Below are 27,010 nucleotides of genomic sequence, written 5' to 3' on the forward strand. Positions count from 1 at the left end.
GTGTTTTCTATTTTTGAAAAATTTCCAAAAGCCTCCTGAATATTCTCAACACCCTCTGGAAAAACAAGCACGATCCTCCTCTCCTTCACCCCTTTTCGCAAGAAGGAAAACAAAGGCCAAGACTGAAGTTTGTCTGAGGCCAGTTTGTACCAAGGTTACTGGCACCAAGACTTAGGAGCCGGATTCCCAGAGGATGCTTTGTTTTCCTAACCCTCCCCTGGAGGCTGCTAATTCCTTCTCTTTGGTAAACACTGCCAGGAATTGCACTCTTAGGATTTTGCAATAAAAATAAGCCATGTTTGCTTTCTAAAAGCATGGTGGAAATCCTCCCAGTTAAATCTTACTGTAATTTAGGCTATGATATTTTCAAAGTAAATTTGTGTTATTTCATTCATGGCGAGTTACGTACTTTGAGCTAGTAACACACACTGACCCATCTACCTATGGTTTAAATGCTAAGTGTCATTCCTGTTTGGTCCTCAACACTTGCTTTTAAATCCAATGGTGAATTTCAACAATGTTCCATCAACAATGTTAAGGAGGAAGCAAAAAGGACTGTACACCTGATCCAATTTTATTTTGAGCAGTTGCCTTTTTTAAAGAGGTGATTATTCATGTTGGCACGAGATTAAACATTCCTCGCGAAATAATCTGAAGCTAAAGATGTTATATTACTACCCGTTTATACGTGATGTAACGCAAATCTTCAGCCAATATATACACTTTCCCCCAAATTAACTCTATTCTAGGGTGTACCATATACATACACATGCAAAACCTACACCTTATTTGGTTATACCTTATTTATGTCACAAGCTGCTCTATTAGATGTTCATCATCTTCACAGGATAAAAATTTGGGATATAATGTCCCCAGTTATGAGCTGATGCTTATATTGTAGAAATGCAAGTAATCATTCTACATTGTATCTCACCTAAATGTAGCAGAGCAAAGAACAACTTTAAAACTGTGGTTCTGGGGCTTCCCTGGTGGTGTAGTGGTTGAGAATCTGCCTGCTAATGCAGGGGACACGGGTTCGAGCCCTGGTCTGGGAAGATCCCACGTGCCGCGGAGCAACTAGGCCCGTGAGCCACAACTACTGAGCCTGCGCGTCTGGAGCCTGTGCTCCGCAACAAGAGAGGCCACGATAGTGAGAGGCCCGCGCACTGCGATGAAGAGTGGCCCCCGCTTGCCACAACTAAAGAAAGCCCTCGCACAGAAACGAAGACACGACACAGCCAAAAACAAAAATATATATAAATAAACAGTAATTATCTTTAAAAAACAAACAAACAAACAAACAAAAAACTGTAGTTTTGGAAAGCTCTAGGATTCTGTGGCACTCTGTGAGGGCAGGCCCTCCCCCGGCCTAAACCAGCAATCCCCTTTTTATCTGGTTTATATATGGGGGTCTTCTAAGATACTCATAAGTTTCCTCTTCCAAAGAGTAACTCTTGTCTTTGGTTATGTCTCTTGTCTTTACTTTTATTTCTTGAACATAGATGCTCCTTTTTCTATGTATCCCCTCTTCTGCCTTCTAGAAAAACTTGAAAAATTAACCTAGGCACACAGCCCAATGACTACTACACTCACCAGGATTCCAAGCTACTTCCATTGTCTTACCACAAGAAATCTGCATGTACGTTCCTGATGCCACCTCAAAGACCGGGGCAAGGATGGGAGGGGTCCAATAGCGCATCATTTCTACTTCCACTGCAAAGGGCTCTTTCAGCTGCAAATATTAAAATCTGTTCCTTTGTCTTCAGTTTTACTTTGGGTGGTGGCGTTCTGACCACAGCCTGCTTAATAGTGCATGAAAAATTCATATCACGGCTAGCTGGAAACTGCAGCATACTATTCATTCTGGCTATGAAAACATTAGGGTTTTGGGCAAGCAAAAAGGTTCACTGCATGTTCATTTGGGGAATGATAAGCTCCTGTTGGTGGCTTGTTTGGCGTTTTTAGTGAGCTGGGGAAGGGACCCATCAATCAGTGAGTTACTGATATTTGGAGGGGCGATTCGTTTTTTTTTTTTTTTAACTTTATTTATTTTGGGCTGCGGTGGGTCTTCGTTACTGCGCACAGGCTTCCTCTAGTTGTGGCGAGCGGCGGCTTCTCGTTGCGGTGATTATGGCACATGGGCTTAGTTGCTCCGCGGCATGTGGGATCTTCGCGGACCAGGGCTCGAACTCGTGTCCCCTGCACTGGCAGGCAGATTTCTAACCACTGCGCCACCAGGGAAGTCCTTGGAAGGGGCGTTTCTTGAATATGTAGCAAATCCATCATGGTGTCCGTAGCCAAGATCTGCTTCTGGATACACTTCCATCACGTGGAGTAGCCCAGTTCATCAGACAAGTAAGTTTCCAAACATGTAAACATTATCTACAGTATCTGCTGCCACGTGTTAGACAAACATTTGCCCATAAACAGACTCTAAGTCTCTCAAGAAATAGGCAGATTCTGGTATGTGCCCAGTCTGTCAGTGATGGACGGTCGCTAACTGTGTGGCAGATTGCATTCCTCACTTTGTGCCAGGAAATCGTGGTGCCAACTCTTCCTGAAAACACCTTCAGAATCTGGAGGCCTCACTACCATGCAGCTCCCAATAATTCCAACCAGCCAGGCATGGAGTCTGGTAGGCTGTTGTTCCTTTTTTAAAGTTGATTTCCTATTACTGGAAGAATTAAATCAGGCTTTGCTTTTCCTTTTCCTCGCTTGCTTCTCTGTCTTTCCGCTCATAACCTTGGAGCAGTACTACTGTTTAAGACGGTTGCCTCAAAAGCAGCTAATGCTTCATTGAAGGCTGCTACTGAACTTGAAATAACTCAAGAACTGAGGTAAGGGGGCAAGGGAAGCAGAAGCTGACAGTCCTAAAAATGAAAATTAAAGAACAGGAACTTTGTTCCCCTCCCAAGAGTCACTGCTGGGGTTACAGCTTGTTTAGAAGCTAATTATTTGATTTTATAATTACCTTTGTGGGTTGCAAAATAATTACTATGGAGGCAAATCTCCATCTGGCAAAATAGCAGAGGCGATTGTTCTCAAGTTCACACCGAAACAAAAGCAGAGTCAGGACGGTTAGCTCTTAGGTGGGGATTAGAAATCCATCCCCTTTTGTCACATGGGCCAGCCTGAAACCCACATAAAGGTCAGAGTAGGAGTGGGGAAAGGAAAGATACTCCACAAGCCCAATACGGAGGAGTTGTTTCTTTTTAGCTTGATTTGCATTTTAAATCTGTCCCTCTGAGTACACTAGGACATCATTTAGCCTTTGAAAAGGACTAAAACTGCAGTTCTGGTGAATGACACCGACATGTGATTGAGTCCCTTTCAATCCTACGATTAGATGTGGTGTTAAAATGGTCAGTATCGGTATCTCCTAATTATAGGAACTGTGATGTATCAGGGGTCAGCAAAATTTTTCTGAAAAAGCCAGGAACTAAATATTGGAGGGTGTGCGGGTCTTTGCTGCAGCTCCTCAACTCTGCAGCTGTGGTGCAAAAGCCACCATAGGCTGTACGCGAACGATTACGCATGGCTGTGCTCCAACAAAAGTTTATTTATGGACACTGACATCTGAATTTCGTATGAGTGTCTTGTGTCGTGAAATATTCTTCTTCTTTCGATTTCTGTCAGCCGTTTGTAATTGTAAAAAAAAAAAAACATTCTCCACTACAAAAACAGAGGGAGGGCTCAGGGACCACTGCTTACCAACCCCTGATCTAGATGGGTTTTAGGCATCGCAACATCTTCAGGGAAGAGAAATAATGATCTCACAGGTGGAAGAAACTCAGGACAGAGGTGACTTGAGAGCAGGTAGAGGGTATCAGCGGCCCCTGAGGTTTCCCAATTCTAACCAAATGCACTCTCCACCATATAATTTCCTCTTGCGCTTTTTAATGAACTGACAGTTTGCTTTTGGTGTTCCTTTTTACCTGAATTTTCCTGAAAGAATCACTTTCATATTTAATTAATCACTTTAAGAAGTGAAACCTCATTGGCCAAAACAAGTAGTCTCTTCTTAGAGGTTCGCATCTCAGAAGCAGCCAACCATGGCTGCAGAGATGGAACCAGAGGGATGGCCCAGGTACAGCAGCAACAGCAGGTGACACGGAGGAAGCCATGACCACTGATCCTCTGTTCCCTCCTCCCTAAAACGGTCACAATAGTATTTCCAACCTTAAAAGGTTGTTCTGATGATTACAAGGAAATAATATGTGCAAATTATAAAGTGTAACATAAATAGAGTTACGTGTCTACGTTTTCTAAACTTATCGGTTTTCTTAAACAGACTGAATCAACTCTCTTCTTGACCATCAACTCAGAACCTTCTCACTCTCTCTCTTAATAATCCTCCAGGGCGACAAAAATCCAAAACACAGATAATGAAAATCATTGGAAAGACATAGAGAAATGGGACTTTATCTTCATTGCTGCTGGGAACGTACAATGGTGCAGCCACTTTGAAAAAGAACCTGGCAGCTCCTCAAATGGCTAAACATGGTGTTACTGGATAATCCAGCAATTCTACCCCTAGGTATATACCCAAAAGAAATGCAAACATACATCTACACTAAAACTTGTACATAAATGCTCAAAGAAGAATTATTCATAATAGCCAAAAAATGGAAACAACACAAATCACCATCAACTGATTAGTGGATAAGCAGAATGTGTCATAGTATAGCCAAGAGTACACAAGGAGGAAAGGACACTTTTCATAAATGGAAAACTGAACAGCTACATGCAAAAGAAATTAAACTGGACCCCTATTTTACAACCTACACAAAAATCAAATCATCATGCCCCATCCTTTCAGCCATGTCTTCAAACTCTATAAACACCTATTCACGTCCTAAAAGTTCTTACCATTTGGATTAACTAGCAAACTACAGAAATGAATATTTGGGGCTAGCAAACAAGTTTTGATCCTTCCCCTCTCAATACAGTTGTATGTGTATATTTTATCTATTGATCTTTTTTAATCTCCTTTAGACATATGGGTATATTTTAAGCTATAGATTTTACAAATATTTTAAACATTTCTTCTCCTAAACTGAGTGAATATTTATAGATGTCTATAAGTCAGAAAGATATTAGAGCAGAAGGGGAAATTATTTGCGAAATTACATATGAGTTCAAAGTTATGCTGAAAATAAGGCAAACTGACTTTGAATTGCTGGTGCTTGAAAGTGTTACTGGGCCTTTTTATGAGTCTGTAACAGAATAGCAGAATCTTGGTCTTTTGACACTTACTGCTTAGGGTCTTGAAATGACCTTTCTTGGCTATGAGTGTCGGACCCTGGCCCTTTCTCGTCTGGTCCCTGCTTAAGCTCTGCCAGCAACACCATCACAAAAACCTACTCAAATTTGCTCCAATATAATATAGGAGTGGGGGAATGTGGCTGATGAATCTATAGAGATCATTATCCTCGCCTGTATACTTCTGTATATGTGTACAATTTTTCATAAGTTTTGTTGTTTTTTTTAAGGTAGTTTAATCATGCTACCTCTGCTTAAAAATCCCTGTGCTACCTTCGGTGTCGCTGACCTAAAACAAATGGACTGCCAGTCACTTCTCCAGCAAAAAGAAGGATTTATTCAGGATCAGCAGAGAAATGCAACTGGGAGTCTACAACCTGTGAAGGTCCCCAAACAGCAAGGAAAGGAGGATGCTTTCATAGAAGGGAAAAGGAAGTTGGGAGGGCTTAGTAAACAAAGAGTCCCTGGCTTTTCATTGGCTGAATCCTTGCCAGGCAAGAAGTGGAGACTTTCTTTTTCCTGTTGGGCTCTGCTATCCTCCCAGGGCATGAGCGCTCCCCTGTCCGGTCTCCCAACTCTACTTAATTGAGACTTCTGTTTATTAATATTTTTACAGTGCTCACTGAATGAAATATGAACTCCTTCATAAACTGTACCAGGATTTTCCTGATTTCCCTCTTGCCCAAGTCGGGCCTGACACTCTCTACTTTCTGCCTCCAAAACACCTGCCTCGGGCTTCCCTGGTGGTGCAGTGGTTAAGAATCCGCCTGCCAGTGCAGGGGACACAGGTTCAAGCCCTGGTCCGGGAAGATCCCACATGCCGTGGAGCAACTAAGCCCGTGAGCCACAACTACTGGGCCTGCACTCTAGAGCCCGCGAGCCACAACTACTGAGCCCGTGTGCCACAACTACTGAAGCCCACACGCCTAGAGCCCATGCTTTGCAACAAGAGAAGCCACCGCAATGAGAAGCCCGCGCACCGCAACGAAGAGTAGCCCCCGCTTGCCGCAACTAGAGAAAGCCCGTGCGCAGAAATGAGACCCAATGCAGCCATAAATAAATAAATTTATTTATTTATTTATTTATTTATTTAAAAAAAAAAAACAGACACACCTACCTCTCTCAAACACTTTTAAAACTTCTGTGCATGTATCGGTCTACCTATGTCCCTGTGCTACATTTAAGGTCTTTGAGCACAAAGACCACACTATCTTACCGATTTTTATATTCCCAATGCTTAATCTGGCACATAAAAATGCTGCAGAAATGTATCATCAGAAAAAAAATGAAGAATTGCCCCAACATATGTTTCTAGACTACCTCATGTCATTTTTCCCTACATTCCACCAATTCTACCTGCTGAACTTCTCCCCTTTTCTGGGCAAGCTATGCTCTTTTGCAATTTAAAACATTTGCATTTTTTTTTTTTCTTACCAAAATGCCCTTCCTTATTTATCTGAGAAAACTCCTCCATTAGGCCCTAGTACAAATATCACCTCCTCTGGGAAGCCCTCCTGCCTTACACAGTTAATGGCTTCCTCCAATAATTTAGCAGTTTGCTTTCCTGCTGCTCTAAGGTCAATTCTTCAAAGGCAACAACTGGTTATTGTACCTCTTGGTATCTGAGGGGGCCCTGCACACACAACCTGCTAATTTTATAAGCAAACGTAAGAGAATCAATCAATAGGTCAGTTGTGTGAGTACAGTCTGCCCTCTGTATCCGCAGATGCAAAATCCACGGATGCGGAGGGCGGACTGTATTCATTGCACTGGCCATTTTATATAAGGGACGTGAGCATCCCTGGATTTTGGTACCTGCAGAGGGTGCCTGAAACCAATCCCCCAAAGATACTGAGGGACGATTGTACGTGGAAACTTTAGCAGAATTTTTAGAGCCCACCTTCATTAGAATTCCCCCCCTCTTTACACCTCTTCCTAACACCCCACTAAGCCCTTCTTCACTCTCTTCACCACTGTCCGAGCACATGCTTTTCTTTCCAGGGTTCCAAACAACCTTTACACCCTGCCCAAGTTAGAGCCTTTCCTAAGCTCTCCTGACTTCATGGAAGCCGTTTCCCGCCTCTACCCCTTGCTTCAGGTCACGTCTTCCCTAGCTGTCCCTTTTACTCTCAGTGTCCATTGGGCCCATGTCGATAGATTTCTCCAGTAATTATTGTTCTGGAGAACAGTACAGTACAACAGTAACAATACTTCATCCAGCTCTTCACTTCTCCTCTTCCGGAGAAACAACTGGATCTCACCTTGCCTATTTTCTGGAATGCCCGACTGGCCAAAAAGTGCTTAGTCATTGTAAATTTAGACATATACGTGAGCCCTTTTATCTAGAATGAACTGGTCATGATTGTTAAAATTCTAAAACCAGCACAACAAAATACTTTTGACATGCACAATGTTGAAGGGGCTCTTCCCCAATCTCACTTTTACTTGCTTTTATTAGCAATATATGTTTTCACTGTTAAATACAGAGCAGAATTGGTGCGTTCATCTTGGACCCAATCCAGGGATGTTTAATTACAGAAGAGACCAAAGGGCGCACAATAGCAGGAGGAAAAATCCAGGACAAAATTGAACTTGGCGGTAACAATACAGATGACAGTAATCACAGCTAATATTTCTCCAGCACTTTCTCTTGCCAGGCACCATGCTAAGTGCTTCGTGCTAATTGTCTCATTTAATCCTCACAACGCCATGCAGTAGATAATATCGTGGTATCCTAAAGTCACCCAGCTAGCAAATGGAGGAGCCATTATTTGAAAACAGGCAGTGAGATTCCAGGAGCCACCTCTGGACCACCACTAGAAACTTCTTCATGAAGGAACAGTTCTGTTAGTAGCCCTGACGCCAAATGGTGGCTGAATTTTGGAGGACTGCTCACCTAATCTTTAGGCACCTCAGTTTTCTCATCTGCAAAAAGAAGGATTTGACCCACAGAAACTCATAAGGCATTCTTCCCTAAAAAGCTGTCTTGTGGAATGAACCCTACAGAGTAACAGAGAAGTATTAAGCAAATTGTTTTTGTTCTAAAAGTTCACACTGGAATCCACTAGAATAACGTGTGAAATATTTCTAACTCTGAAAACAAAATTTGGAAATGCCTCTAGTGAGTCAATGGATTAGTGAACTTGTCTATGAATATTTGAAGAATACAAATCATATTTAGTGAAATGAAAACAACCTTGAAATATTGATTAATCACATGTAAAAGGCACTGAGTAGCAGCTACAATCAATGTCTTGTTTCAACACCATACACAAGAATAAACTCAAAATGGATTAAAGACCTAAATGTAAGGTCAGACACTATAAAACTCAGAGGAAAACATAGGCAGAACACTCTATGACATAAATCACAGCAAGATCCTTTTTGACCCACCTCCTAGAGAAATGGAAATAAAAACAAAAATAAACAAGTGGGACCTAATCAAACTTAAAAGCTTTTGCACAGCAAAGGAAACTATAATCAAGACGAAAAGACAGACTGAAAAGACAGACCTCAGAACAGGAGAAAATATTTGCAAACGAAGCAACTGACAAAGGATTAATCTCCAAAATATACAAGCAGCTCATGCAACTCAATATCAAAAAAACAAACAACCCAATCCAAAAATGGGCAGAAGACCTAAACAGACATTTCTCCAAAGAAGATACAGATTGCCAACAAACACATGAAAGGATGCTCAACATCACTAATCATCAGAGAAATGCAAATCAAAACCACAATGAGGTATCACCTCACACCAGTCAGAATGGCCATCATCAAAAAATATACAAACAATAAATGCTGGAGAGGGTGTGGAGAAAAGGGAACCCTCTTGCACTGTTGGTGTGAATGTAAATTAATACAGCCACTATGGAGAACGGTATGGAGGTTCCTTAAAAAACTAAAAATAGAACTACCATACAACCCAGCAATCCCACTGCTGGGCATATACCCTGAGAAAACCATAATTCAAAAAGAGACATGTACCACAATGTTCACTGCAGCACTATTTACAATAGCCAGGACATGGAAGAAACCTAAGTGTCCATCGACAGATGAATGGATAAAGAAGATGTGGCACATGTATACAATGGAATATTACTCAGCCCTAAAAAGAAATGAAATTGAGTTATTTGTAGTGAGGTGGATGGACCTAGAGTCTGTCATACAGAGTGAAGTCAGAAAGAGAAAAACAAATACCGTATGCTAACACATATATATGGAATCTAAAAAAAAAAAAAACAAAAAACATGGTCATGAAGAACCTAGGGGCAGGACAGGAATAAAGATGCAGACGTAGAGAATGGACTTGAGGATGCGGGGAGGGGGAAGGGGAAGCTGGGACGAAGTGAGAGAGTGGCATGGACATATATACACTACCAAATGTAAAATAGCTAGCTAGTGGGAAGCAGCTGCATAGCACAGAGAGATCAGCTCAGTGCTTTGTGACCACATAGAGGGGTGGGATAGGGAGGGTGGTAGGGAGGCGCAAGAGGGAGGGGATATGGGGATATATGTATACATATAGCTGATTCACCTTGTTATACAGCAGAAACTAACACAACATCGTAAAGCAATTATACTCCAATAAAGATGTTAAAAATATATATATATGTCTTGTTTCTAAATCTATCATCTGATTAGTTTTTACACAGGCCACTATAAGACAGAGGCTTCAAAATATTTCTAAAAACTGTTTTTAAAATGTTTCATTTCTATTAAAAATTACTTGAAATTACATTTTAATACACAATTAGTAATGACATTGTAATTCCTACAATAATTCCTCACTACTAATAGACTCAAAAGGAATTCAAATAAGAATAGAAAATATATATGAAATTATATAGAGAAATACCTTGTTTTCTAGAATAGATTTCTCCCTAGAGTTGATTTTTAACTATTTGTAAATTAAATCATATTCTCCTATTGACTTCCAATATAAGTTAGGTGATACTTTAGCTATGTCTCTTGCAGCTATTTTTTAAAAATTAATTTATTTATTTTTGGCTGCGTTGGGTCTTTGTTGCTGCGTGCGGGCTTTCTCTAGTTGCGGCGAGCAGGGGCTACTCTTCGTTGCGGTGCGTGGGCTTCTCATTGCAGTTGCTTCTCTTGTTGCGGAGCACGGGCTCTAGGCACCCAGCCTTCAGTAGTCGTGGCACGTGGGCTCAGTAGTTGTGGCTCCCGGGCTCTAGAGCGCAGGCTCAGTAGTTGTGGCGCACGGGCTTAGTTGCTCCACGGCATGTGGGATCTTCCCGGACCAGGGCTCAAACCCGTGTCCCCTGCATTGGCAGGCGGATTCTTAACCACTGCGCCACCAGGGAAGCCCTCTTGCAGCTTTATAATGTTCATAACTTCTAATCTATTTAGCTAAAAATTTCTCTCCCTCTATTCCTACCAATGCTAGCCTCTCTATCAAGTATGTAAGGCAGATAAAATTAAAGGTACTAGGAAATTGTGTAGTTTCTTCTAGTTCTATAGCTTAATAAACCTGGCTTATCAAGACTGCACATGTATGTAACACAGACACACACACACACAAAACAGTACTTAATTTTCTACATTCAGTATAGGTGCCATATAAAAAAATAATCAACTTGAGGCACAGTGGAAAGCACCTTAGTTTCAAAGACGAACAGAGAAGGATTTCAGTGTTTTTTCTACCCTTCACTTGTTTGTGGCCTTTACACCAAAGTGCTACATAAGCTTGTTTCCTCATCTGAAAATGGCTTCGGTATTGAACCAAAACAGCAAAGATGAAGGAAACACAAACTGTCTTTGGCCATTAATGGTGAACTGTATTCTACAATTTTTTAAAGTAATTTTCTACTTAAAAATAAGGTCAGGAAAGCATCCTTAGTACTAGTTAGTGGACACCCGGAACTTAAAAAAATACTCAAGTAAAATGGCAAGTGCCAAAATGTCATTTCAACTTTCATATGTTCACTGAGCCAGGGATACTCTTTCTTTTAAAATTTAGTCTATATCAGCCAAATACTTTTAGTTATAGATCGTCTTTAGACTGAAAGTTATTAAAATATGCTTTAAATATGTTTCAATATATTTTATATATGAGGAAATTAAGAATGAGACTCAGTGAGCAATGCCTCTATAAAATTTTCCCCGTGTAAAATTTCAAGTGAGGGCTTTCCAGCTGGACCAGTATTGTCCTTGGTTGCTACTAAATGACCTCAGTGGTGCTGAGGAGAAACCTAACGTATTTATGGTGCTGGACACAAGGCAGGTACACCCCACCGCAAGAAATGTCCTCCTCTACGGAGCCCTACCAAATCTGTGAGCATTACTACAATCTTTACTACACATTTTCTTTAAAAGAGCTGGCTCTCCTGGCATGCAGACAAGATGACTCAAATTGAAAACAGCTTCTGGAGAGCTTAGCTCACAGAACATCCACTCATGACAAACCATCATTCAAGGTCAATCTCTGCAGAAAGTGAAATTTATCTGAACTTCCTTTCCCTTCACAGTGGGCAGTGCTGCTTTGGGCTCTGGCAGTAAAAGTAGAAGGGTTAAGCTCCTGACCTCATTTTATGTCAGTGACTAACGAAGCACACCCCACACTGGAAGGCAGGATTAGCAAGTGTAGAATTCAGCAAAAATTAGGCACCACAACATGAGGTCTCCCCTAAACAAGAATCCTTTGAAATTAAATGCTTTAGTCCTATCAGGTAATATGTGAACATCCATAAGTAGCCCCTTAAGACATTCTGGAGTGTTTGAGGTGGTAGGGATGATGCATGTTGGAAGCGGAAGCATGGTGTTCACAATTACACACAAGAACACACATCCTTGAGTGTAGACACAGATCTTTCCTTACTGTAGCAACGTTCAGAGATCCTAATTTAAATAAACCCCCAAGGTTGTGGAAGTAGCCCATTTGGGAAGCAATTCAGTCATCAGAGTGACTCATTTAATAAATATTTTAGCCTGCATCTCATGCTGTATTACATTAGATGGTAAAAGTCTGGCTTTAGATCGCCCCATTAATCCATTTATATTCCCTAGGCGTCAGCAGCTTATAGAGTAACCAAAGGGCCAAACGCATGTCAGTGTGTGCTTCTCATAAACAGATATCCTCCCCCAAACCTAAGAGGAGCTGCCTCAGCGTGTTTTGTGCGCCTTCCTTCCTCCTGCACGATTTTCCCCTCGGATGCCTAGTGCCGTCCGGCACAGCCTCTCTGGCAGTTTAATCAAAGAAAAGTATAATTACGCTAGCAGGACTCTAATTCTGAAAAGACATTAGCCAAACCAGTCGCTTCATTACGCTGCACCTCAGAGGCCAGCAGGAACCGGAGAAATTCTAAGTGATAACGCGTTCTTCCAAAGGCAACAAGCGAAGCGGCCTGGTGGATGGGAAAAATCTGCCTGCCCACGCAGGTGTGAGTGTCAAGGCAGGCGATGAGCTTCAGGCTGGCCAGTAGCTAATGCTTTCCCTGCAAAACCTGCTGCCTAAAACTTTTCCGAGACCTTCAGTGGCCCTCCGGAGTCTGCTCTAAGAGCTGCTTCGAACTGCCTGGGAAATGCACCGCCCCACGGGCGCGTCCACATCTGCAGAGGCTTCTGCCCGGTCCGCGCAACGCTGTCCCTCCTCCGTGGCTCCTTTTGCTCAGAGCCGCCGGCAGCCCGGCCCCCTTTCCCCGCCCCGCTCCGGATCGTTCTCGGAGGGAGCTCTCTGGCTCGCAGGGCACACCTGGAGGAAGCCGCTGCCGCCCCTCCGCCACCTCCCACATTTTGGCCCTTAGGCATCAGCGCAAGAGGGACCAGCGGCGGCACTCCAAAAATCACGGCCATGTTCTACTCGGAGCGGACATCATTCAACAACTCCACAAGTCTAGTCTCCGCTGTGGCCGAGGCCCAACCACCGCTCCAAAGTGAATCCACCCGAAGCCCACATCTGTAACGCAGCCCAGCAAAGCTTATATCCTATCCTAACGCAACGATGGGAGAACAGCTAAGAAGCCCAGAAAGCTAAGAAAACTGGCGGAAGCATCTTCTTAAAGCTAATTATCTTGCCCCCGATGAAGCCCCTAAAGCCCCACCTTCCCCAAGAGAAAAATCCCAGAGTTGCCGCTTTAACTGTTTCAAACCCCGCCTGTAGGGGAGCATTTCCATCAAGGGTCTGTGCACGGATGCGGTCCGGGTTTGGCTCCGGGCAGCACTCTGCAAAGTGCCGGACGGGCGGGCGTCACGCCTGGCTAGAGGGCGGATGTCCCCGCAGTTCTCCGGGCAGAGACGACGGCGACGCCCCCAAACTGGGGACCGGCACGGCCGCCTCCCGCGCTCGCCGCCGCCCCGACGCGCCCCGGTACTCACCGTCCCGGGCGTCCTCCCCACGACTGCAGTTGCTGCAAATGTGTTTGATCTCCTTGCCTAGTTGACAATGGATCACAAAGGACACGTTGTTGTTGCTGTCGTTGGGGGCGGGCTCCTTCAGGGGCTTCAAACTCAGCAAATAAAAAGCTTTCTTTTTGGGTCTCTGGGAGCTCGCGCCTGGCACCGCGCCCTCCCTGCAGCGCGGCGAGCGGAGCGCAAACCTCCTCGGCTCCGCGGCGCGCGTGGGCTCCGCCATCCGGCCCCCGGGCGTCCCGGGCCGCGCGCTGCTCCGGCCCCCGCGCGCTGCCACTCGCGCCCCGCCGCCTGGCCAGCATGCCCCTGCCGCGCCCCGCACCCGCGTCTCTAGAGCCGCGCGCCCGCGGCGGGGCGGGTCAGGAGAAGGCGCCGAAAGGGGCTTGACCTCGCCGACCTCCCTGCCCGAGCCAATCCGGATCCCGAGGCCCGAGTAGGGTTTCCGGAAGGCGCTCGGCGGTCCCACCTGGGATGCTCCACTCCCGCCTCTCCCGCGGCCTCACGCGCGCCTCCTCCACCGGCAGCCCCACCCTCCGTACGTCTCAGCGCCAGCGACCTGAGCCTGTCGGGTTTGCAGCTACCTTCGCTCTCTTCGAGCTGCAGGGCAGAACGCTAGCCTCCCCTCCCCCTTTTCCTCGAGCCTCCCGCTGCCAAATGAAAGCAAGATACACCACACAGAAGGCAGCTGCGCTGGGAGCCCTCGGGGTGCTAGCGCCTCTCTGGGACCAGAACAGATTACCATTCTCGGGTGGGTCCAACCCACAGCCCTTGACTTTCACTGGAGCCGACAACCTGTTACAACATAATTGATGTTCTCACGTTCAATAGAAATTCCCCGACCTGAAGGGGGGGCCTCACACCAGTGTCATTAAAACTTAGAGCGAAAAGGGACAGAAAAGGCTGCTTTCGTCAATCCTCAGGAACGACAACTTGCAACTTTGGGATCCCAGCTAATTTGGCTGAAGATTCCCCGCTGTCTTAGCACAGTGAATAAGGCTTAGCAAGGCAAATGACATCAATTGAGAGCTCTAAAGAAAGAACAGTGTCTTAAAGCAAACCCATGGCTCAATAATAATAACAGCTACAAGTTATCGAGCCTTTGTTTGATCTGCAAGTTTCCTGAGGTTTGTTTGTTTTTTTTTAAATGACGCTATATCTACACAATAATCCTGACACCGGTATTGTGAATCCTACATCACTTTTTGGAGAGCTAAGGCTTAGAGAAGCCTCGTAGCACAATCACCTTGTGTGCTTATTTTAAAAAGAGACTTTGGGGGCCTCAAGGCCTGAGATCCTGGCTTAGTAGCTCAGCGCAGGGCCCAGGAATCTGTAGTTTTAACAAGCTCCCCAGGTGATCTTGATGCAGAGCCTAAGTAGGGAAACAGGTGTTTACAGCCAGGTGTGCCTGACACCACGCCTGTTATTCCCTCCACGCCCCATTCCCTGTGAGCCCTTGTCCTGCTTTCCAGCCACTGAAACAGTGTCAGTTAAAGGATATCACCACCAATTGTTTCCAGGAACTTCTCCAAAGTGAATTTCATAAATACCCTGTGTCTTCCACTACCACAAAAGGCAGGTCGTTGCTACTCTCTCCTCCCACTGGGCAAATTCTACACCTACAACTCACCTCATAGAGAAAAGAGTCGACCACCCACTGGGGGTATTAAATGACTGTGTTATAATATGCTTCTGATCACCCCAATTCTCCCACCCGGTCATTTACATTACTTCTCATCTGCAAAGCATTCTGCCCAAACCAGCACATTCCAAGCTTCATTTGCATTCTGTAGTTAGGAACACCAGGTGTCCAGCTGCCATGGCCTGCTCTAGAAGGAGATGTCAGGGAATCCTAGGATTAGGGTTCTGCTCTCTTTAATTACATCACAACCCAGTCTCTCCCTGTGCCCAGTGGGGCCTTCAGGGACCCCTCCCTTCTCGCCTGGATTACCAGCCAAAGCAGCCACAGATAAATCTCAGTTTCTTCTCATGTCACATTCACATCATTTGGTCCCTGACTGATTATAAGCCTCCTCTTAGAGGTGGCCAAGGACGCATATGCTCTGCTGGAGAAGTGTATGAGGGAATTTATTGCATTGTGTTTTGGGCAAATATTTGTTATTCTCTTTTTCAAATCCTAGATCCCTCTCCCAAATTGTATCACCTCTTAACTACCTTCTGAAAAGAAAAAATATATATACATCTTTTCCTTAAATGAGTTTTTTTTAAATTGCATGCCTTTCCCACCTCTCTGTCCACAGATAAGAACAACAGACCTGCAGAAACCCTGCAGGGTCGTATTAAAACAACGGAGCCCACAGCAGTCTTATTCGCTTGCTGAATACCAAACCAGACCTAAGAGCTCAAGTGTCTCTATCTTAACTGGCCAAGTTATGCTGCAGTAGAGAGAACACTGACACGACCACCAGCTTAGTCTCAAATATTGATGGTGATGCCCTACAGCTCGGGGGCCCTTTATTCAAGTTTAGTGTGTAGTGGCCTAAGGTGAACCTCAGAGAGCTGTCCCCTTGTTCGGTGCTTCATCTTCCTAAACAGTCTTCCCTGAATCTGCAGCTTCTAACTATGCTGGCCAATAACGGTATCCATTAGCCTCATGTGGCTATTTACACTTTAATAAATTAAAAGTAAATGAGATTACATCTCAGTGCCTCAGTTGCACTAGCCACACTTCAAGTGCCCAATAGTCACAGGTACGTAGTGGCTACTGCATTAGGCGGGCCAGGTGGTAGAACATTTCCATCAGTGCTGCAAGTCCTATAAGACCTTGCTCCTCTTAGAAGATATGAATGCTCGTGTCTCGCGCTGAATTCGAAGGCTGAGAAGCCCAGTCTTCTATGGTTACAGCAGAAGGTGGGTGGAGAGGGGAATATACCTTAGTGCTGGCTGCAGTTTGGAAGAAGATGCCTGTGTCTGATGGCTGCCAGCACCCCCTTTCCTCTGACCCGCAGCAGGCAGCAGAACAGGTGTGCACACATGTCTGGCATTTTCTTCTTGATCCTGCTCTGTGCCCTGAATGCTGCCTCAGCGAAGCTGCCTTCTGCCACCCATTACTCTAGTGTCCCTATAGCTCTCGATGCCAAGACATGTCATACAGAGTCTGTGTTGGTTGCATCCCATAAGACAAACCTGTGTTTAATTATGATCCTTGTAATTACGCCTCAGCTCTATTGCTGCCTTTGATAATCATCTCCCTTCACTGACAGTGGGAGAAAATAAATGGTCATCCTACGGCATTCTTGGAAAATATAGATGGCATTGTGGCATTTTTTTTGACTTTTAAGAGAAAGGAGGGAAAGACAGTCCAGAGCATTTCTATCACCTACCTCAGGGGTTCTCAACACAGAGCCTATGTGACTTGCATGTGATTTTTTTACCCAGATGATCTAAATGGGATAGAAGAAATGCAGCCTCTCAAGCTCTACCCCAGAATCTGCATTTTAACAGATCCTCCTGGTGATTCAGAGGCACATTAAGGTTTGAGAAGCACCTGCTAGGAATCAGCCCGGTAATAGTATTAATTGCCTACCAGTGGAGCACACATTTTGATTCTGAAGAAAGTAGCAGATAGGACACCTGATCTTGCAGAGCTTAAAATTTAAGGGAGAGGATGCACTCAATGAAAGGACATATGACAAAACACACCCAACTGAAAACATGTGTGTAAACTTATAATTAGGAGCAGCCATGGAGAAAAGCACATTTACTATCTGAGTGTGAGCGTGTGTAAAGGGAGTTCTGCAGTGATTTAATGTGGAAGAGATGGAGGTGATGAAGGAGAATTTCCCTGGGAAAGTTGATCAGCAGCAGTTGGGGTCAGAATGGTGGGAGTGGTGGTGGCAGTGGGGTGAAGGCAAGCTCATTGGCTAGAAGGAGTTCATAGTGGGGGAGGGGATAGTCAAGGATGGTCATTAGTCTGGCAGGAGAGTTACACTCAGCAAGGCAGGGGGTGAAACCAGCTTTCCAGAAGATGCCACCATTATGATGATGGGAAGGCAACTGCAAACTGAGATTTTGTTCCGCTTTCTGCTTGTCTGTGCTCCATCCTACTTTTAACGCTCAACAGTTATTAGGCTCAAAGGAAGTCAGAATCAAAGTTAAGGGTAGAAATTTGGAAATGCTCATATAGTGCTTTAACTCTTATGAAAAAGAGTCAAAATACAAAATAGTAATGTCAATACAAGACAAAGCAGCGGAACCATTCAGAGAGATGTACTTAAAAGAATATCACTATACGTATCTGATGTAAGAAAAGATTAAACAGTTTTTTCTTCCTTAATTTTTTTTCTTTGATTTAAACTCAAGCTATCCAGTAAATTTTCTTCCTGCTTCTGTCCGTCTCCTTTCTTGTTCCTATCTTCCCTACAGTGGGTTGAATGGTGGCCCCCAAAAGATACGTCCATGTCAAATCCCTGGAATCCATGAATATGACTTTATTTGGAAAAAAGGTTCTTTGCAGATGTAATTAAGTTAAGGATCTCATGGTAAGGAGATCTTCCCGGATTATCTGGGTGGACCCTAAATCCAATGGCAAGTGTCCTTATAAAAGACACACAGAGGAGAGACAGAATTGGTCTCCAGAACTGCGAGAACATAAATGCCTGTTGTTTTAAACCACCAACTTTGTGGCAGTTTGTTACAGCAGTCCTAGAAAACTAACACACTCCCTAATTATTAACTCTCATATAAGAAGATCATCTATTATATTTCTCACAGAGGAATAGCATCTATTTTTTTTCTAAGTTTGATCTAAATGTGTACTATGTTAAAGCCAGAACTGTAAGCTAATCTACAAAGTACAAATTTAAGAACAGCTTTAAAAATTACTTCCAAATGGTTCACGAACACAGAATTGTGCAACATTACTGCTATGTCTGTGTGTGTATGTTGTTTTTGTTTTAGTGTTTTGTTTCTATTTTTGCTGATGCTGGAACGGAAGTATGAAATGGAATGGAAGTAGACTGTCATTTAAGACGGGGATACAGCTTCCAGGCTTTTTTACATTTAGTATACGGCATTTATATTCTGAGCAAGGAGACATGAGCAGAGCTTGCTGTGGGAGACTGGTTAAAATTCTTTAGGCAATTCAGTGATGTATCAGTAAAGCTCATATTCAGCCCTTGTGCATTGGTACAGCTGTATGGATTGTTTATGGCTGATATCTTTTTCTAATAGTCTCTTTGACTCTTGCCAAGTCTAGTTATTAAATATTTTGAATGTCACTCCTGCAGATAGAGGTTAGAAACCAGCTGTACAATTGGCAAGCCTTGATTCTCCTAAAAGAAGGCTTTCTACCCCAATGTTTTTCTTCAAACTGTGTTTAAGAGCCTATAGCAAAAGTTCTTTTGGCCCAAGCTTTTTCCTCATTATTTCTTCTTAATCCAACCTGACGGGTTTTTGGTATAAGAGCCAGGAAGAGGTCAGTGGACAGTAGGTTTGAAGAAACAATTTCATATCTCTGTTTTTAGAACTTAAGCTCTTAAAAATATAGTTAAGACATCTAAAGGATGTGAGCAGTTTTTTGGTGTGCATGTGTTTTTTTTTAATTTTAGCTAAGGATTTGTTTTTTCTATTTTTCTCCTAAAACTCTGAATAGAAAGCAATTTTCCTTCTAGGCTTGTGATAATTATGCTTACTAAGGGATTGTTCTGTGCAAATTGTTCTGCAAATACCTAGCAGATAGCAACCTAATGAGAAGGGGAGATTGGAAGCAGTTACACAAAACAGGTGGAAAAAGAGGTGATCAAGGGAAAACCATCAGAGTGAACTCTGTAGTTTCTTGATTACAGTGTTATTTTGGAATGTTTCTTTCTTTTTCTGCATTGCCATGGGTGGGAAGAGGACTGGAGTGGTCTAGTTCTTTAGTCCAAATAAGAGGATCTTCTCCATAATGGGCCATGCTTTCAGAGTGAATAGAATTTTTGTGACTCTGATTAAAGAAGGCAGGAAATTTTCTGCAAAGTCTTGTTTAAGTCAAGCATCTTTAAAGGTTGTATTGCCAGTGTCCAAAGAAGGCTCTTAGTCTAAATTTAAAAATTTGGGATCGAATATTTCTGCTTATTTCCAGGGTAAAAGAGAGGATAGATAGGTACAGGTTGTGGATTGTTAAAGTTTAGTTAAGTGAGAGGTCTGTTGTTCTGAACTATTTAGTTTGTTTACATTTTGCTGCAAATGACAAATCCCATTTAAACTGAGGCTTATAGGCTTATACACATAGCCTTATGCTTTCCTTTCTGAACCAGGTTAATTTTGGCAGATTTAGATACTTCTGGATATTTATCTTATAGAAATAAAAGCCCCAGAGTATAAAGATGTTATAAATATAACATAGGTGTGTTTATATTGCAATGGAATAAAACAAAGTCCACCAATAAAGAAATGGCTGCATAGATTACAGTATGTTTATAGCATGATGCCACTAAAAATAATGAGTTATATTTAAACAAGTTGGCTTGGAAGGATTTCCACAATGCATCGTTAATAAGAAAATTAATGTTCAGAGAACTGACTACAATTCTATCTCATTTTTGTAAGACAAATATTGTAGGCATTAATACTGTCCTCTAGATATTTCTGATTTACTATCTTCAGGCTTCAGGTACATGGTTGGATTGTAGTCTGTACATCTAGATCCCCTGGAGGGTGGGTGGAACCAGGTGACCAGTTCTGACCTATGTGTAATGAGCTGAAGTTCAAGGTGATAGCTGCTGCTTCCTTTTGGGTTATGGAGTGAAACGAACCTGCCTGCTGATAGGCAAGGGTCATGTAGTATGCGAAATGAACTTGTGTTGCTTTAAGCCACTGAAATTTTGGAGTTGTTTTTACTGAAGATTAATCTAGCCTATCAAGACTAATACATCGGGAGGGTGGGAGGGAGGGAGACGCAAGAGGGAAGAGATATGGGGACATATGTATATGTATAACTGATTCACTTTGTTATAAAGCAGAAACTAACACACCATTGTAAAGCAATTATACTCCAATAAAGATGTTAAAAAAAAAAAAGACTAATACATCAATGACAAATGTGTGTGTGGATGTGTGGGGATGCATTTGTATATTATAGATCACCTCATTTAATCATCACACCAACACTGTAAGGTGGAACCATCATTCCCATTTTATGCTTCAGGAAACAGAATCTCAATACAATGAAATAAGTTCCCCAGGTTATACAATTAGCATTCTGCCAAGTAGAAATCTGATCCAAAATATGTTCAACAGCCAAGCACACCTTTCCTTCTCCAACCATCCCACTGACACACAGAGAACTGCTAGGTAGTTTTTCTTCAGAGGACCCTCAACACTATTTTAGGACCGTCGCATATGGCATCATGAAACCCAACCAAGAAAGGGTATGAGACGGCAGGCACAGGACACAGAAACCTTGCCTGCCATGCAGAGCTTAGCTGCTGGTAGTAAAGAGAACAGGGGTAAAAATAGGACACACAGGTTCTTACCTATCATCTCTATTGGCAGATTCGTGCCCTTTCAATCTTGAAAACAGCAGCTAATACTCACTGTTATCCTTTTAGGGCAGGATGGTATCAACAGTGTGTTGAGCCCCTCAGGGCTGTTTAACAAAAGCTCATGATCAGCTAATGATAATCGGCCATTAGGACAGAATCACAATTGTGTTCGTACAGAGCAGGTGCAGGAACAGGTACTAGGATAAGGTAGTGCTGGCAAGAAATGTAGATTGGCCCTTTTTCCAAGTGGGAGAACTTCGGTTATACATGAAACACAACTGAGTGTGCAGGGTAGCTGTCAGTAGCCCGCCACAGGGAGCTTCTAAGTGGGTATCGCGGGTGTGTAAATGTGTGACATGCAAATTATTTCTCTCTCGGAAAATAAGATGGTCTAATTCACTGAGGGACGCATTACAATATGCACTAAGACCTGTGAAGTGACTGATCAAAGGAATATCTCTGCTTCTAACAAGCCAGCTTGTACTCACCTTCCCAACACGCCACGATCCTGGGATCTCATGAGCTTCCAGAAGAGTTTTTTATAATAGAGAAGCACGCTGAAGAGGAATTCTATTTATTTTTATACATCTTACGTCAATAGAGCTTTTTTCCTCTGTGATACATATTTTATCCACACAAATTATTGTAACAGTTTGTTGCCATCTTACATGTAAAAGGACATGTTATTTACAGGAATGGAAGGGGAAATTAAAAAGCTAAGAGGAGTCTAAAGAGAGATCATATTAGAGCGAGTTATTGGAACTTAAGAGTAGAAGAACAGATACACAGTATACATAGATAAAGATATGCTTTCAAAGCCATTCACAAAGGATCACAAGGATTAGTTTGCAGGGGAAGACAGTCCATTGTAGCAGGCAGGCAGAGAGAGACATAGCACTTAGCTTCTAGTATGTTTTAAAAACTCTGCTGGGCTTTTTACTAGTGTATACATTAAATATTTTAATGTACGCATTCATTTATAAAATATATTTACATGATAATAAATGTAGTAAATACTATATATGAACACTAAATGTCATAAAATTATATATTTTTTAATATTTTTAACTAAAAAATTAGCATTGAATCCTCATAACAATTCCAAGAGTTGAGGTGTTCTGACCACCACCTGACAAGGAAGAAGGCAGAGAGATGAAAGAAGTTGCCCAAAGCTGTCCAATGTGGACAAGGTTGGGCCCCAGACCTGAAATGAATGCAGATTTTCCCATTCAGAGACCAGTCCTCTCCACGATTTCATGCTGCTGTCCAGAAATTTGCACATAGGGAAGAGGCTATATTGAAGGTAAAAATACCTTTCCAAGCCAACCTTGGAAGAAATTCCTGCAAGACTTTCCTTAAAGATGAAGGGCAAACCTGTTACATTCACTAGGATCTACCCATTTACAATGGAAGTAAATCCATCTTTCCATTTTATGGATTAAGAAAAATTACTGAAATGAACATTCTTTCATTTCCCAGTCTGTAAGTAATTTATTTTTAAGACCATTTAAAATCATGTCTTTTTTTCCCTTGAAACTCAGCAGGTGAAAAAAACAAAATTATTAAACCTTGACAAAAATGACCAATTTTTAGAAAATGTGTGAGTTATGATAAAAAATGAAGGAGACATTCAGAATCCATGGATATTAAATCAATATACTGTTATATTTTACCAAACCTAATGAATAGAAACTATTTTAAATAAATTTTTCAAAAATTTTAAGTATGCGAATTCCTTTTTTCCACACTCCCTTTCTCTTTCTTTTCCTGACAATATGTCAGGGGAGCCCTAGAGAGCCAGGTTAAGCTCCCCTGATTTCAAGGAAACAACCAAGCCTTCTCAGGCTAGTGCCCGTTCCCCAAATCTATCAAGTCCTTAAAGGCAAAGAAGCCTTTTACTCTCCTAAATCCTAATCTCAACTTTACGTTAAAAATAAAACACTCCTGCTTTGCTTGCAAGAGAATGGTGTAGGCATTGCTCTATAGCCTGCCTGATGTTCCAGAGTTCTCAGACATGCACAGAGGTATTAATGCATATGAATTACAAGCATCAGTCGTAAAGCTTTCCGGTTAATATGCTCCTGAGCCCATACAGGGCACACTAGCGTATTTGTAGATTAGCATCTGCTTATGTTTTTTTTTAAATGGCGCCCATTAAGTCAACTTGAGTTGTTCAGAACATTTTGCACATAGTTTGGGAACTATTACCCATCATTCAATTCATTTAGACTGAACTCCCAAGACAGGTATTGGCAACACTAAGCTTAGATTTTGACAGTTACACACGATGAACCAATAGCTGAACATTGATTGCTTCAATCTTAGGGATACTTTCCGTCAGAAACAGGCTTTGTAATTTGTGTTACTGTGCTTTTAAGCATGAGAGTAATGCGGGAAACACACAAGACTCATAGGAAATGCTTTCTGCTTAAATTTTTCGTTAACATGTAAATAAGGATAGATACAGATATTTCCACAAGTAATATTGGAATAAAGAGAGAGCTGAGCTATTTTCCTTCGAATAAATACTGGCAACTAAGAAGGAAAGCGAACAAAAATGTATAAAATGCTTTGCAGTGAATGCTGGCATCCTGCCAAGTCAAGAAAGCAATTGGACAGCTGAGCTAAAGCGGTGGGCATTTTTGCTTTTACCTGAGACACTGTTGTTTGCTAAAGATGAGCAGTGTGCTGCTGTGTTCTCCAAAATGACCTCAGCACAAAACTGTATAAAGAGGAGAGAGATCGGTAACCCAGGAAAGAATGGGTCCATTAACTGCAAATGGATAGTTTTGGGTGTTACTTATAAATACAAGCCAAAGTCTGATAACATGAAGAGACTGCCCAGAACTGTTGAGATCACTGATTGTTGGAGCAAAGAAGGAATGAGTCAATAAAATCTTCATCTTCAAACCCAGATTAACGCTACTCTCCACCCTAATCGCCTGTCAGTTTCACCTGGACCGAGTCTTCCATTATGTTAGTTTCATAAATGAGAGGAATTCTTCACGGACATTCTGATTTACCTATGGCTCAGGCATGACATGGAGGATCAGGAAACAAAGATTTCAGACCAAAGTGAGAGGAGAAGAGACCAGAAACAAGAGAGAACTTCCCTAAAGTGAGGGCATTCTATCTATTAGATTTCACTTTTCAGGCTGCCAAATTTTTCTTGAGAGACGGAGTTTGAATCAAGAAAAGGAAGAGATTGTCCTTTTATGGTAGAAACCATATTTCAAAACATTACAGAGAATCCTTGAGAAGGACTTGATTATGGTTATCTGAGCCACTGCAAGCTGTGGTGCTGTGGAAGGGGCATAAATCAAATTGGAGTGTGTAGTCATATTCTGAAATTCAACAATCTGAACGCAAACCATTCTCACTGTCTCCTTGTGCAAACCATTGCTCCTTCCCAGGTTCCCCCATTCCTCCCAGTCACCTGGCCTGGAATCCTCTGTGTTATCTATGATCTTCATCTTCCGCATACAGTGGTCAAGCCTTATGCATTCTTTATCTTAATTCTCTCATTTACGATAAAAATCCCCAAAGTTAGGGGTAGAATGAGATGGCACCCCATCTCATTCTTCAGAAAATGAATTAGAAACAACTTCTTTTATTAATTTTCATAATTAAGAATTCATCAAAATAATTTGTAATTTATTAAGCACCCATCTGTATATATCACAATATTACTTTCATGAAATCCTCTACCAGTGAACAACTTCTCTGGACACAGTCTTTCCTCTGACTCTTTCCTAAATCTTTCCTAGGAATCAGTTCTTCCAGAAAGCCAACTGAGTTAACTTGGATTGCAAAGATAAAAACTTTCAGAGTGGTTTGCCCTCAAAGTGACCAATACGTTCTTTGGTGGATAAAATGAAGGGATTGGACTAGTAGATGATTTGCTAAGGTCTTTCCAAAAATGCAGTTCTTTGACTCTAGGAGATGTTAAACTGCAACTACTGGAAGTGTCGAGGAGGAAAGAAACATAAAGAATCAATTGTGTTGGAAAAGGAAAATGACACTCTAAGTAAGAGCTTTCAGTGAACGTTTAACCTTTCTAAGATATCAAATCTCAGCCAACAGCTAAGACACGTCTGATCTTCCTCTGTAGCCACATCTTCCACCACCTTGTGTATCTCCTACCACTTCACGGTTAGTTACTCTGGGGCACTCACAGTTCCCACAATGCCATGCCTTATCCCACATGCTATCTCCTCCTCTTCCTCCTAGACCTTCCCCTTCCCTCTCCCAGGAGCCTCTTTCTCATTCTTCGTACCACAGCGTTGAGTACTCAGCACACTCGGGCAGACAGAGCTACCAGCTCTCTCCTCAGTGCCACCTTGGAACCGACTGCTGATTGAAAGCTTACTGTAACATCCTGTAAATATTAAACTCTTAATTATGACGTATGTCAAAGATACAGAAAAAGATAGTGAATACTATACTATTACGTGTGCATTATTGAGCTTTTAAAATGTTAACATTGTGTTCTAGGCTTTAAAAATATAAAGGGTTAAAAATTACAGGTGTAGCCAAAGACCGTCAATCTTCCCTTTTCCCACCCTCTTTCCCAGAGGCAACTACTATCCTGAAGTTGATGTTTGTGTATCCCATCTATTTTTATATTTTTACCATATGTGATACATTTGCAAGCATTATGTAATATTGCTTTGTGGGTTCAAATATACATAAGGGGTATCACATTTTAAGAATCATTTTGTAATATTCTCTCTTTAATTCAACATTATGTTTTAGGATTACTGCATGTGGATTCATGTAAATGTAGTCCATTCATATTTCCTGCTGTATTAGTATTCCAATATAGGATTATATCACAATTTATTTATGAATTCCTTCATGGAAGATTATTTAGCTGGTATCTAAGTTTTTGGCAATTGCAAACAATCCTCCAGTGGGCATCCTGATGAAGTTCTCTTTTGTGCTCTTCTTTTGTTTTTTTTTTGGCTACATTGGGTCTTTGTTGCTGAGCGCAGGCTTTCTCTAGTTGTGGTGAGCAGGGGCTACTCTTCATTGCGGTGCGTGGGCTTTTCATTGTGGTGGCTTCTCTTGTTGCAGAGCACGGGCTCTAGGCGCGCGGGCTTCAGTAGTTGCAGCAGGTGGGCCCTAGAGTGCGTGGGCTCATTAGTTGCGGTGCGTGGGCTCCAGGGCGCGCAGGCTTCAGTAGTTGTGGCGCCTGGGCTCAGTTATTGTGGCTCTCAGGCTCTAGAGCGCAGGCTCAGTAGTTGTGGCACACGGGCTTAGTTGCTCCGCGGCATGTGGGATCTTCCCGGACCAGGGCTTGAACCCGTGTCCCCTGCATTGGCAGGCGGATTCTTAACAACTGCACCATCAGGGAAGTCCTTGTGCTCTTCTTATGCAATAGTTTCTCTAAGGAATATAACTAGAATTGGAAGAGCTGTGTCATAGGATATGCACACCTCTAGCTCAACTAGACATTGACAGATAGCTCTCGAGGTGATTGTAATAATTACCATCTCATCAATAGCATATGAAAGTTTCCATTTCCACGTCATTGTCACTTGGTATTACCAATATTTTAAATTTTCAGTATGCTGAGTATGATTTAATTTCTATATCCTGATTACCTGTTAGGTATTCACATTTCTTGTTCTGCAAATTGCTTGCTCATATTTTTGTCCATTTTGATCAGTTGTTTATGTTTTGTTCTGTTTTCGGACTTTTAAAGAAATTCTTTCCTGTGATGAGGTTATATACATTTGTCACCTATGTTCTGTTTTAAAATTCATATTATTTGGGCTTTCTGCTTGTCTTTGCACCTCTTGGTCTCTGATTGATAGAGTTTTCTTTATTCCTCTTCGCCCTTCCTTTGGTTTGGAAGTTATATGTTTTATTTCTATTTTCTTTGTAGTAACCAT

At 42.3% G+C, this 27,010-nt stretch overlaps 1 protein-coding gene across 6 annotated transcripts in view; it reads right to left on the minus strand.

Moving 5' to 3' along the window:
* The window catches only part of PHACTR1 (phosphatase and actin regulator 1), a 541,936-nt gene that overhangs the window by 239,767 nt on the left and 275,159 nt on the right, over positions 1-27,010 (minus strand). For 3 of the 6 annotated variants that reach the window (XM_082344499.1, XM_082344497.1, XM_082344500.1), the window contains exon 1: positions 13,597-22,875. The exons of the other annotated variants lie outside the window; for them this stretch is intronic. In XM_082344499.1, the coding sequence (XP_082200625.1) occupies positions 13,597-13,852 (256 nt within the window). In that variant the 5' untranslated portion in view covers positions 13,853-22,875. Of the gene's footprint in view, positions 1-13,596; positions 22,876-27,010 lie in introns of those variants that run through there. 6 annotated transcript variants of the gene reach the window in all.

Source organism: Balaenoptera borealis (assembly GCF_965194805.1).
Source record: "Balaenoptera borealis genome assembly, chromosome: 12".
Lineage (NCBI taxonomy): Eukaryota > Metazoa > Chordata > Mammalia > Artiodactyla > Balaenopteridae > Balaenoptera > Balaenoptera borealis.